Raw genomic sequence first — 13424 nt, 5'->3', positions numbered from 1 at the left:
TTGGTAGAGAGTGTTCTTTTATTTTTTCAGGTACAGGGAATTGAAATTACACAGGACTTAAAGGTATTTCTATCAGAAAAGAAAAGCAAACTTTTTGCAAATATAGGAAAGCTTGAGGACATAAAGAGTCATTAGAACTTGTATGTAAATGTACTTTGTAGTCAAGTAGAGGTTGAGTAGGCTAGCATTAGGTTGAAGCTTTGTAGTGAGATACTCTTTTAGAACTCTTTGAAGGCTTTAATCATCACTGCTCTATTTATAAAATGAGAACTGCATTTTTTCAGCTGCTGTCTTTGTTCCCACTGCTGTCTAATTCTACCACTGGCGACCATTTCCAGACACATGACAAGGCTTTGCCTGCAGAGTTTCCTCCTCAAATAATGAAAAGGAACAATTCAGACTAGAGACTCGCATTTGCCAGCTGCTTTTGTCTGGGGTCAAATACTGACTGCAGCAACTAGTGGTATAAGTGAGCTGATAGTAAGCATGTCTGACCGAGTCATAAGAGAACTGCTTGACACCTGACTAGTCTTGTCCTTAAGTACTGCATTATTAAAATTAATTTTAAGTAAGGTACCACGCAGGCTTACATCGAACTGTTCTAAGGAGTATAAAATGCAGACTAGCAAGAAGTCGTGTAGTCCTTCTGCATTTCAAAAGATGTTTTTAGTTGGTCCTGTGAAGCACTGAGTGCAAGTCAGTGCACTGTTAGAACCTAGCACACTTTTTTAGGGTAAGAAATCGTGCATCAGATCTTAAACTTTCAATTCAAGTTCCCATTTAACAGAACACACCCGCTGTGCTCCTTCCCTAGCTGCAGATCATCTACACTTGGAATTAAAGCATGTCCTGAGCCTAAGGCTGCTGTAGTAGCCCTTGATGAAGCAGGCTACAGAATTAAGTAGTCCAGTCAGGCTGCAGCAAGCAAGATACCACCACCGTTTTTGCCAGAGGTCTGTGGTTCTCCAAACATTACAAAACAGCAACACTGTTCTTCTAACTTGCGCACCATTGGACCAACCCGTAACTGGTGCTCCAGGTTACAGTAACGCACTATCAGCAGGAGCACAAGTCATTCCTCCTTCTCACCTAAGCAATTCAGGCAGCAGAAGAGCTGATGAAGCAGTAAATGCCAACATGTTATTTGTCACCTTCCTTAAAGTTAGTAGTTTGCCTCTTTCTCTTCACTAGCCATCGTTAGTTGTCCTGTAAATCCTTACGTTCCACAAAATACCATGACTGGAGATGTGTCAGTTTACAGAAGTCTTAGTGGGAGTTTCAAGTTCTATGTAGTGCTGGAAATTAGGTATGCAGGTCAATAGTGATGGCTCCAAGTTTTCCATAGCTTAACTATTTGAAATAGCTTTCAATAAATTAAGAGATACTATTTGAGGGTGAGGGAGAGGGCATAACTGTGTCAACTTCAAGCAGAAAGCACACCCAAACTCAGTTGGATTCAGTCTTTTTTAATAAATTAATGTCATTCAAAATACAGTGCCAGAACATGATGCAACTGAACATGCTAGTAAGGTTTGTCATGAAGCACCTGTGTTCATGTTAGGCTGGCGGTGCCCCGCTACTGCTAGTGGTTCCTGGGATTAATGCCAGAGCAGCACGAGTCATCTGCTCTCCTGCACACAGAGTACAGGATATTCCTGAACTGGTTGCTTCCCCCATCCCCCCCGAAGTAAAAAACCTGATAGCTAAGGGATATCTATACACAATCACACTACAGTAATGCTTGTTATTAAATTAACAGAAAATAAAGACCTGGTTAATCCACACTAAAACTTTGTTTTACAATGGAAAAATACATCAGCAGCAGGAAGTAATATACATGAGCCAATGTTACTGTAATACAGAATGTGGAGGCATTCACTGATTAAAGCTCCACAAAGACCCGCACTATGAGGGCTGACAATTCCTATTGCAAGCCCAGCAACTTAAGTCCACACCTGGTAAACTACCAGCTGCTTGGAAGACCTGTATTCTAAACAGACAGGTTTAAGTTTGTGAAAATAGAGTACATGCACCTAATAGTACAGCTTGACTGAACCTGCAGTCATCTTGCCCTGCACATTACAATACAATGGAAGATCTACCCTTCCTACTGCAGGTAGATCCATGGGATTTGTTTTTGTTTGTTTTTAAATGGCATTACTATACCAACATGGATACTAGTATTAAGTGCAGCACAATCCCTTAATTAGGCCACACTGACAATTATATAACTAGGACTTGATTAGAACACCCAGAAGTAGTTCAAATGTAACTGGAAGGTACTTTCAGAAGAGTTGTGACATCATCCTAGAAACAGTAAATACTTTTTTTTTTTCTGAAGCTATTTTTCCTGAAACAGACTTTATAGAACTAGAAATTAATTCTTTAGACAAGCCAGATGACTAAGATCATGATATACATATATGTTTCTCAATTATCAGATAATATTATTTCAGATTATGGAAGCATACCAGCTTATTTCATCGATTCATACTGAACTGCTGCAAGTATTTGGTAGGGCATAAAAATACAACTCATGAAGGACCGATTGGACATTTTTCTTTCCAGACCTCTCACAATCATTTATTTCAAGGTAACTGTACACTGACTCGATTGTGCAGTCTAATTTGGGAGCTATACAGGTGGTAAGGTAACCATCTCCCCATCCAGCTCAAATTCATCCGCTCCATCTGGTGAGAAGAGATACGTTGGAGGTTTCCATGGGGACTCTTCAAGGCAAGATGGATACAGCTTTCCTACAGTGCACCGAAAGTCCTTGCCCAAGTCCCACAACACACGTTCCGATATGTGCTGTCTTAGAAACCAGCGATCGAGTTCCAGATCGTACTGATAGGTGGCATACCTCGCTCTCTCATTCATGTGGGTTTCTCGTATGAAGACACACAGAGAGTTGGAGATGACAACAGCTCTCACGCACGGGTCAGAATAGCGCTTGGCAGGGATATTAGCCGCCATCCTCCATTCGTTTTTATTCACGTCGTAGATTTCCACAGTTACGGAAGACCCATCTACAGTACTGCTTGGGAGTCTTATACCAGAGTTGCTGGCAATGTGGAGTCCTCCGATGTAGAATATTTTATCTCCAAAAGCGGCAGCTGAAGCAAAACATCTGCTTGTTTGTCGCATAGCCATTTCTACCCAGGCATCTGACCTGGGAAAGTAACAGTACATCAAGTTGTGTGCCATGACATAAATGCAGTTGTGAACTGCTACCGCCGTGCTCCACTGCCACGCACAAGGCAGCGGGCTTACCATGGTCCACTCGTCTTTCTCAGTGTCGTATCTTTCGACAGTTCTCCTGTTGAGCTCTCCGCCGACGCTGTCGCCTCCAATTGCATAGATGTATCCTTCACAGCAGACCAGGGATGGCTTGATACGAACAAAGAGCATCGGTGTCTTTGGAAACCAAGTGTTTTGCTGTGCATCAAACCAGTAAAAGCAATTCACAGTTCTGAAGGCAGCCTGGAGCTTGCTGCTTTTACTGTGATTGGTTTTTGCATTTTTCAGAGGAACTTGCCCCCCTGCTATATAGATATCATTATCAGGAGTTACAAGTGTTCCAACCTTATGCAAGTCAGCAGGAGGGTTGCAGAGCTTGTAAACTTTCTCTGCCTGTGGGCTGTAACAGACAGAAGAATAAAGACTACCGGGGTTTTCAGCAGCAGCTTCAATGAATATCATCATCTCCTCTTTTGTCATACCAAGCCTGGGCTTGAAAAACTTGGGCATAGATTTGTACAGTCCTTGTACCACCACAGACTTATCGTTGGGCGGTAAGCCTTGAAACCAGGCTCTCTGTGTTACTTCTGAAAGTGCATCGATTCGGATTTGGCTAAGAACAGAGGACAAATACTGTGACCGTGATTCTGTGTTGTACTCCAGCCATAGCATAGCAGCTTCACGAACTGTCTCCTCCTTCTCCACATTCAAATTGTCACTGCTTAAAATATCGATCAGTAGATCATGTGACAGCTGCATGAAAGCCTCCTGGTGGTACACAGCTGTGAACTTGTGCTCCACCATTCTCTTAGCACTCTGTTTTAACTCTTCACAGCTGAAGAGATCAGCAAAACTTAACAGGCGCACACAATTTTCTGCATTAATCTTTTTGATTAAGTACTCTCTACACCGTTGTAACACATCATCTACCTGTAATGCAAAAAGAAAATAATTCAGCATTGCCACAGTCTGTTCTTTCGCTTTTCATCAGCAGGTGAAAGTATTTGTGTTTTGGGCTAAACAGCAGAGCTTAGGCCTGGAATAACATAATGTACACAAAAACACAGCAGTGACTCAACGGATTCATGCAGATTTTGTATGTTACATTACGATGGCTGTTTGAGAAAGTAATTAGCCAAGTGCTGCAAGCACGCTGTTCTGCTTCCACCCTCCAGAGGGCCAATAAAGCAAGGAGGGATGTGTACAGGAAACATATCTGGCAGGCAACTGCTGTCTGTGCTAAGTAAATTGAACAAGAGTATTCTGAAGCTTCTAGACCTAACAAGTCAAAGAAGAAACAGTTCCGAAATCAAAGCAGTTACTTCATACTCAAAGTAAAACTCTCCTACCTGTAAGAAGCAGGCAGTTTCATAAAGCTGTTCTACTGTGCTGTCACTTATTGCCAAGTTACCCGTGTATGCGTACGTTATTATAATTTGTAAAGTGGCTGCATCCACATTCCTCAGGTGCACGTGTGTTTGTTTGCTTTCACTTAGCCCACTCATGAACATAGCTCTGAAGAAAAACACACACATTAAGACAAGAACCATCAGTAAACAGTCACTTTGTAAGTCTTCAGCGATTACACTCTAAAAGGTAAACAGGTTTTTTTGGTTGCCTGTTTACAGATATTTAGTATTTTTCCTCAGGCTACCATCCAGTATTAAAGCACTCGTACTGAACATTTGAAAAGTACCATCAGTGCCTTCTGTAGAATTATTTCATATCTAACTATCTATATATGCAAACTAATTTGTGTCAATAGGCAGAGAACTAATGATCGGAATTTCAAACTTTCTCCACTAACTGAAAAGAGGAAAGAAACACACTCCAGCACATGCTGCTTAAAGATAACAGTGATTTTAGATTCTAAAATGAAAAGAAACAGCTCAGTCCATTGCATAAACGTAAGTCGTACCAAAAGCATGCTCCTCTGAGAGGAAGAGAAAGCTCAGGGAAAGGAGCAAGCACTAGCATTCTGTGAAGCTTTTATGTACCATTCACACAGTAAATTCAAGTTTGTAGACAAAAAATTAATCAAGGGCAGGAAAAAAAGATCCTTCAAGTATCTCTTGCACCTTCCCAAAAAGCACAAAGGCAGTTATTAATAGTTATATGATAAATTCAGCTTCGGTTTCTTTATATTTTGAACTTGCAAGGAAACCAGATCTGAGAGGAGTCTGGAGGAACAGTGGTGCACCCTGTAGCTCTGCCTGCAGCTGCAGAGGTGAACGCAGCACGGAGATGCACTCCCCAGGCAAAGCCATTTCAGCAGTACCTGGCACAAAGACAGCACCCACTGCCCTCCTCCTGCCCCAACTCAATCTCTGTCCTCTTCTAAGCTCCTTAACTTGGGCAAGCTTTTGTTTTAGGTGGAATCACTGGCCATGTGAGCATCTCAACTTGCCAGGCAGCTTTTTAAAGGTAAGCAAGATGCTTAAAGAATACCGAAGAGGCTGCTCATCACAGAAACTAAGGGGGCAGCTGTTACAGAACCTGGCTCCAGAGCACGCCTACATACAGCACGTGCCAAAGCTGTGCAGTCCTAGCAGTGCTGAGCACAAAGCTGGAAGGTAAGCTTGCTGCACACAGGATGGCAGAACCACTAAGAGATGCCTTTCGGGTCTTCCCCCTCTCCCCACAGCCTCCTTCAGGACTATCAATTTTTCATAACAAGGCTAAATTTAGGAAACTGAACATCTTTTTGTAAACCAAAGCAGAGGAAAAAAAAACAGAATAAGACAAAACCACGAGCCTGATACTTCTTTCAACCAGTGCCAAAACCTCATTCCATAAATAATAAACACACGTACGAATAAGAGATCTGACTGCATATTCTAATGCTTCACACTGCATGGACTCGTGACAGCTTTCCAACCTTATGATTAGAGCCACCCACACTAAGTCTGGCCACTCTTCCAATGGCTGTGATTTTATAGACAGTTGGAACCATGTCATCTGCCAACAGCAATAATCATTATCTAGTGATTACAAAATGCTCGCTGCTAAAAATTGTACCAGATTCATCTGAAATGAAGAAAAATGAACACAAACAATAGCTGGGACAAAAATTTGTGAAAATAATTAATCCTGGAATAGCTTCCCAAATTAAAAGCTACACTACTGCATGACTCTCAGGCTTCACTGCTGAGCAGAGGGGAAAAAAAACCAAATGATTTAGAAAAGGAAGCCAGGAGCTTGCACAGCACTCCCTCCTTTCAGCAGACTTCTGCTAAGAAAATACAGACGAATGTGGCAATGAAACTCCTATAGCCAAGTCTCAACGACCTGTAGTCACCTCATCTTGGGGAACAACATGTTTAAGTATGAAGAGTAAGAAGTTCATTAAGATTTAAATCAACTCCCTAAAGAATACTACCATTGCAAATGTGATTTTCCTTTCACTTCCTGTAGAGAACTCCAAAATAAGTCACAAGATGCTGGAAAATTACTCTTCTGATGTCAGCGAGTTATATAAATATATATACTTAATTTTTTTTTAAACTTTCTCACCTCACTCTCTAACATTCTGCAGCACGTTATTTGTTACTCAATTAAACTACACACAGAAGCAGATACCTCAGATTCTCTTCAGTTAAGGAGCCCTGTTTTGAATACTTACCTGAAGTATGAGCTGCACGTTGCAAGAACCATCTTATGGCAGGGAAATTCTGTACCCTCAGCAATCAGTACTATGTCAGTTAGCAACTGCTGTTCATAAAAGAATTTTAACTGCTCCAGCAAGGACACAGCATATTCGCTATTTATCTGCCTCTCGTCCTGGGTAGACATGACTGTATTCCATTAATATTTCCAGGACCAGAGTGAAAAGTGAGGATCTTTTTGCCAGATCAAGGTCAGCTGAACGTTTCTGAAGTAAGTTCAGAAGTGATACCGATCAAACAAAAAGGCAGCGTTATCTTTGCCAGCTGGATCAACGCTCCAGACTTTGACCTACGTTAGGTCATCATTCTTTGACGATGGCACAATATGTTCAGAGACTTTTAAGAGTGTCTGCAGAGCTCCTGGAGAGATTGTAACGATGCAGGAAACGAATCGGCAAAAGCGAAGTCTGAGGTAGGTTCTGTGGTAACATCTCGTGATCAGTGGCTGCACTTGAGGGACTGAAAGCAGGAAAATAAAATTGATTTACACACAAGCACTTTTCCATTTCCTTTTTATAGCTACCCATTAAAATTAATTGTCTGACAGACTGATTTCTAGTTTGTGCATATTGCTTGCATGAAAACAGAAAGGAAACTCAACAAAAATACAGAGAGAAAAGCAGGAGAGCTTGTATATGAATTCTCAAGATCTCAACCCATAAATTAAGATACTTTCTTTTGTCAGCACAGCTTTTAAGGCTAGAGAGCTAAAACAAGGCTCAGGAAAACTAATCCTCTTGCAAGAATCACCCGGTTTTCCCACCAACTCTGCCTGGGTGTTCCCCTGCAGCACAGCTAAGGCAGCTGCTTTACGTGCAATGAAAAAGATGTGGCTATTTTGTGTGTTGGTACATTTGTGTTACTCAGAGCTTATTGGCACCAGGCCTGCTAAGAATACAAACGCCATTTCTTCAGCATCCCATTGCTTCCCAATTGAACTCTCAACATCAAAATCCACCAGTTAACTTTTTCCACCTATCACCTTTGACATTCTACCACAGAACAAGAAACAGAACTAAGGATTTAAAAACCAAACAACCATATTCCCAATATTTATTTGATTCATCACCCTTGTGCAGAAGGGCTTTGTGCATTAATGATCCACTTATTTTTTTCTCCTCCTGCGTAACTTCCAAACAAACAGGTAAGTGTGACACTGCTAGCAGGAGGAAAGAAAAACAAGGAGAGAATGGGAGCAAAGGGATGCAGAGGTCAAAAAAAGTTGGAGCAGTTATAAGATAATGACCACAGGCTACCAAGGTCTGCTTTCCTGTTTGAACATTTCTGTTTCTCTTAAAAAGAGGTCGATTTTTTAATTTTTTTTTCCTCCTTTTGCCTTCCACCTGAAGACAGACATGCAATAAGGATGGGAGAGCTGTGACAGTGAAATATTACCACAGAGGACCCCAGAGTACCCTATCTATCACATATATACCTCCACATTCATTTAATACTGCACTGTTCTTCTACATTCCCAAACTGAGGCACAACCAGTAACACAGTTATCTAACACCTGGTAATGCCATCACTTTCATGGCAGTTCATGAACAACACATGAAATAACACCTTACTTGAAATGGCACACTTCAACTTCCATCCCAGATGTTGAGATGTAGTGTAAGGTGAATACCTGCCAGCTGTACCAGAGGTCTGCTGCTCCAACAGAGCCCTGCCTGTAACACCACTCGAAGACAGCAGTCTGACAGGTAATTAAAGCCACTTCAATTACTACAAATTTAATGTAGATCTTTTTTTCCCTCCCCTTAGCAAATGTACACAAACAGGAATCTCTAACTTTTAGGTATCGTTTGTTATTTAACCAGAAAAGTCAAAATAATGAAAACCAATATTCACTGTTTGTCCCAATGAAAACAGTTAATTAAAAAAAAGTAGAAAAGGGGTTAATATTTGGAGGAAATGGAAGGAGTGATTAATTTCTGATGAAATAACTGGTATCATCGTGAATTCTTTACTTCAAATCTTAAATTTGCAAGTGCAGTTCAATGCTGAGGTCACTAAAGCAGATGCATATCACGGAATTTGCTTATCTAAAGCGATGACTTTTTGCCTCAAGTCGTGGCTTCTTTTCACCAAGTTTCCAAGCACTCCATCTGTACATTACTGACCACTACCCTGGTTATGTGATAATAGCTAAACGTGCAACCTAATCCATTGACAGATTCTGCACTGAACTCTAAATGGCTACAGAGACACACAGACTTCCTAAACGTGTCAGGCCCACAGAAATAAATAGCTCAGGGCCCTGCTGGGATCCGGGGTCTCTGCAGCATTGTTTTTCCTGGCTTAGGAGTAAAGTCTCAGCAGTACAGACTGGGGCATTAAGCTGTGCTCAGGCAGAACATCAGTACTGCTGGGCTTTACTCAAAGAAAGTCATCTCTAAAAGCTTCCTGTTCTATGTGATTTTAAATAACAAACCTTCAGGACAAGCAAGGGAAAGAACACAACTTCAACGTGTGCTGTTTCAGTCGTCATGTAACAGAACCCATCCTTGGATCCCATGAACAAGTTGATGTACACCACCCAGTAAGACTAAATACATTTTTGGCAGTGCAGCTGACAGTTATGACTGAAAAAGCAGACCTGTTCAACAGAAGACAAGATGAAACTGTGAAATTAATTACTATAAATAGCTAGAACATTTGAGCATGACCCTCAGTGGCAGAGAAGATTGAGGAGATGGCAGGAGTCTCGTTGCAGAACACATATGTGATCTGAATCACCTTTAGACTGTAAATTCACAAAGCCGGACGCTGGTTTCCAGCTGACCCGGCACTCTCTCCCATGATGTGCACTGGGGGTTCTGTTCATAAAGCACACTGCATACTTCACTCCCAGTTTCTCCATCCATGCTGAGTTCTTGCTGCTAGAGATAACCATTGGCTAAAGAACAAATGTCTGTGTGTGGCACAAGGTCATATCCCACTCCCTCCTAGCGGAACCGTATCAAGCTCTCAGGAGAGCAACTCACCCAGGGTCTAAAGAATCACAGAATAGTTTGGGTTGGAAGAGACCTTTAAGATCATTTAGTTCCAACTCCCTGCTATAGGCTCTACAGCAGGCTGCTCACAGCCCCATCCAGCCTGGCCTCGAACACCTCCAGGGAGGGGCATCCACAGCCTCTCTGAGGAGCCTTCCATCTGACCACCTCACAGTAAAGAATTTCTTCCCAATATCTAGTCTAAATCGACCCTCTTCCAGTTTAAAGTCTCCATGTCCTTACTCTGAATCTCTGTTCTAAAGCGATCGCTACTTCAGTATTCGTTTGCCCAAGTGAAGTGAATTTGTTCAAAATATCCCAGACTACCCAGGTCTGAAGAGTTCAAGATGGTTGTGAGAGATGAATTCACTTCAAAGGTTAAGAAATTGAGACACTGCAACAAGAATCAGCACATCCAAAGGAAAACTTGTAAGAGGCTCCGTCCTCCCAAGTCCCAGCCTTCTGCCTCTATCACTGCACTGAGCTTGGTTGGCACACAGCTCATAAATCACAGCTAACTGAAAAAATGGTCACACTGATGTTATCAGCGTGACAGGATGTCTGCACAACTATCATCCTGTGGTTCCAGCAGCTACACAGATAGGCACTCCTGACTTACAGATGCAAAGATTTACAGTTAAAGTTGGCATACTGCCCTGAACTGAAGATGGCAGAATAGAAGGTCCCCTCAATTCAGCAACGTGACCGTTTTGTGCTGGGTAAATTCTCTGAAGTGAGCTGGCTAAAGCAGGACAGCAGGCGGCTTCTGGAAGGCTGCTGCAGTACTGGACTGCAAACTGCAGCACTTTGTTAGCCAGAGAGCCAGACCAACTCCCTATCAGGCTGGACAGAACCACGGAGCAACAGACAGGTAAGAGGGTGAAAGTAATTATTCTTTTTGCTTCAGCAATTGTAATGAGGTGGCTTTCACACTTGTTCACGTACTTCAAATCTGAGCTGGACCATTTGAAGAGTTAGTCATCAGATGTTAATGAGTTATGGGACAAGCTATTAATTCCTTTCCTGGAATCTGTTTCTCTTCTGAGGTCAGACAAAGATTAATGAACAGACACATCCTGCACTACACACGTACAAATGCTGTCCTACGGTTCAATCTGTATTGTAGGAAAAAATACTAATTTCCAGCCTCACTAGCAGGAAAAAGAATGAGCTATCTAGATATAATATTCTTCAATTAAACTACTTTAGCTTAATCTTCCTTAAAAAAATTGCTCTATTTTCTCCAAATTGCCTGTATATCCTTTTTGCCCTTACACGTACTGCACCCTACTTTCCTGAACAGTCAACTTACTTGACTTAGATTTAACTAATAAAAAGATTTCAATACTATATTTGTGGACTTTCCATCAAATTCCAATTCTCATCTAAGCGCAGCTTCATATAAATCACAAGTAAAAACCTGTCTAATGAAGTGAGTCATTCACTATTTTTAACATAATGAAATGTCAGAATTAAGGACTGCACAACCGTAAGCCAAACTACACAAGCACTCAATTGTGCAGGGTGAGCAAGGGAAGCACTATGTATCAAAGCACCTACACTGGGTTAGGATTAACAGTACACTGAGTTACAAAGTAATGTGTTTTCAAGATGTTTTCAAGATGATTATCCCAATGGCGAAAGGGAATACGAGTACTAAAAATGATTAAAATCAATTATTTAAATCAATACATCTAGCCAACTGATCTCAAAGATAGAAAGGAAAAAAAAAGAGGCGTTGGAAGCTCTGGATTCCTGAGTAATGTATCAAGTTTGCATCCTTGGCAGCGAAAATGAAATAGGTAATTGATGAGGCAAGATGTTTTCCTCTTTTCTAAAGCTATCAAAGTTATCTTTGAAAGCACTGTTGTCCAGAAACCTGAGGACATCAAGGAGATTCTAGTAAGTCAAGAACATGAAATCTCACAAAAACGAAGGACTGATTTATTCTATAGCATTTTTAATCTTGAAAACTGCTGCCCACTTGGAAGCTTGTACTATTTTCCATACATTACCACAGGGAAGCAACTTACAAGTTCAAGGCAGGTGAGCTGTCTGGAACTGGAGAGAAGCTAGAGCCTGGAAGTGCCAGACTCCACACTAACAACACGTCTGGTCACAATGCACTCCTCAGCATCAGTTTCTTTCCTGTTTTTCTGCTCCTAAAGGAAGTCACGCACTAAAGGAAATACCTGCTCAGAAATAAAATTAACACGAGATAAACCAGCAACTTCACTTGGCGACTGGCCTTCTGCGTTGAGCACAGGTAGTTTCCATCCCCAAGGGCATTTCTGTTTCGTGGAAAGACCTCGCCTGTCTCAGAGAATTAACCTTTGAAAATAAGTGGGCCAAGGTGCCTCCAGCAAGGCCAGCCATGTACCACCAGGGTATGGAAGTGTGTTGACATCTCGTTTCTTTTCCAACCCCTTTGAACTCTGCTATGTTTTTCTGAAGAACTGAAACTCCAAGCAGCTAAGTACATCATTCCCTGAATGTCACCATATCCCAGCGATTACTTAACTGCAAACTCAAGCATCTGTACATTAAGATATTAACTCTACTAACAAATGCAGTTCAACTAACCATGAATTACTTCCTGAAAGGCTAGAGACTTAAAACTGATACCTTGTTTAGCCATGTAAAGTTTATTCTCAACACGCAACAGCTACTGAATTAAGGACGAGACATTTTGGGATCATGGCCTCTTTCACGATCACATGACCAATATCAAAATATCTGTGTTATAAAAGGAACCAAACTACAACCACATCCAAAGTTCAATCAAAAACACTAAGCAGCAACATCCTAATCTCAGCTCTGCTCTGTTTCTGTACGGCGCTGGTTGCACAGCACCGTGTATAACCGGCCCCTTTTACTCCACATACAAAAATAATTTGGAAAGACGCGTGACATCTGTAATCTCAGTCAAGTTCTACACACCTGAGTATTCTGAAATATCAAACATTAAGAACTACCTGCTCCCCCTTGTTCAGTTTCTGGTAAGCGTTCTGAGTCGATGACATACCTGAAGGTTTTCTAACGCACATCTTCTTCAGAGAACTCACGTGGACACAGCCCTCGCTGGGCTCACACCAGAGCACAATCTTACAGCTCTGCTACCACCACAAAGCCAAGCCTTAGCTTCGCAGGGAAAGCTCTTAAGGCCGCGGATGCCAACCACAACGCAAACCCGTTCCTACATCACGGTTAGAAGTCGCTCCAGAAGCAGCAGATAGCTCATCACAACAAACGCTGGAAATTCTGAGGCACGCAGATGGCTGATTTCGCAGCTCTTTTACAGTCGCTACTCGGTCCCTATTCAGCCCGTAAAACTTCACCAAGACCCGTTCGGCTCTCCAGATCCTCGCACAGCCGGCCGGAGCCCGGCCACGGTCACGGCAGGTGCTGACACCGTACGTGTGCGGAGCACGGGGCGAGGCGGACGGGCAGGAGGCTCGGGCACAGGGCTCGGGCACGCCACCTGCAGCGCCGTCCGCCCTTCCGAGCAGCTCTGCGGCAG

The 13424-nt window shown here is 42.2% G+C and overlaps 1 protein-coding gene across 2 annotated transcripts; it reads right to left on the bottom strand.

Annotated features, from left to right (window-relative positions):
* On the bottom strand, positions 1-13418 carry KBTBD2 (kelch repeat and BTB domain containing 2). Of its 2 annotated transcripts, XM_010713051.3 has the most exons (5): positions 12930-13418; positions 11938-12096; positions 6863-7364; positions 4590-4755; positions 1-4170 (listed from the first exon to the last, which is right to left on the bottom strand). In XM_010713051.3, the coding sequence occupies exons 3-5, from the start codon at positions 7030-7032 to the stop codon at positions 2635-2637; spliced, it is 1872 nt and encodes a 623-aa protein (XP_010711353.1). In that variant the 5' UTR covers positions 7033-7364; positions 11938-12096; positions 12930-13418; the 3' UTR covers positions 1-2634. The 2 variants fall into 2 exon arrangements, with proteins under 2 accessions (XP_010711353.1, XP_019472221.1); XM_019616676.2 differs by lacking the exons at positions 11938-12096; positions 12930-13418 and having other exon boundaries at positions 6863-9334.
* Between the last annotated feature and the right edge of the window lie 6 nt (positions 13419-13424).

The sequence above is a fragment of the Meleagris gallopavo genome, chromosome 6 (genome assembly GCF_000146605.3).
Source record: "Meleagris gallopavo isolate NT-WF06-2002-E0010 breed Aviagen turkey brand Nicholas breeding stock chromosome 6, Turkey_5.1, whole genome shotgun sequence".
Lineage (NCBI taxonomy): Eukaryota > Metazoa > Chordata > Aves > Galliformes > Phasianidae > Meleagris > Meleagris gallopavo.
This window is presented reverse-complemented; position numbering and strand designations above follow the sequence as displayed.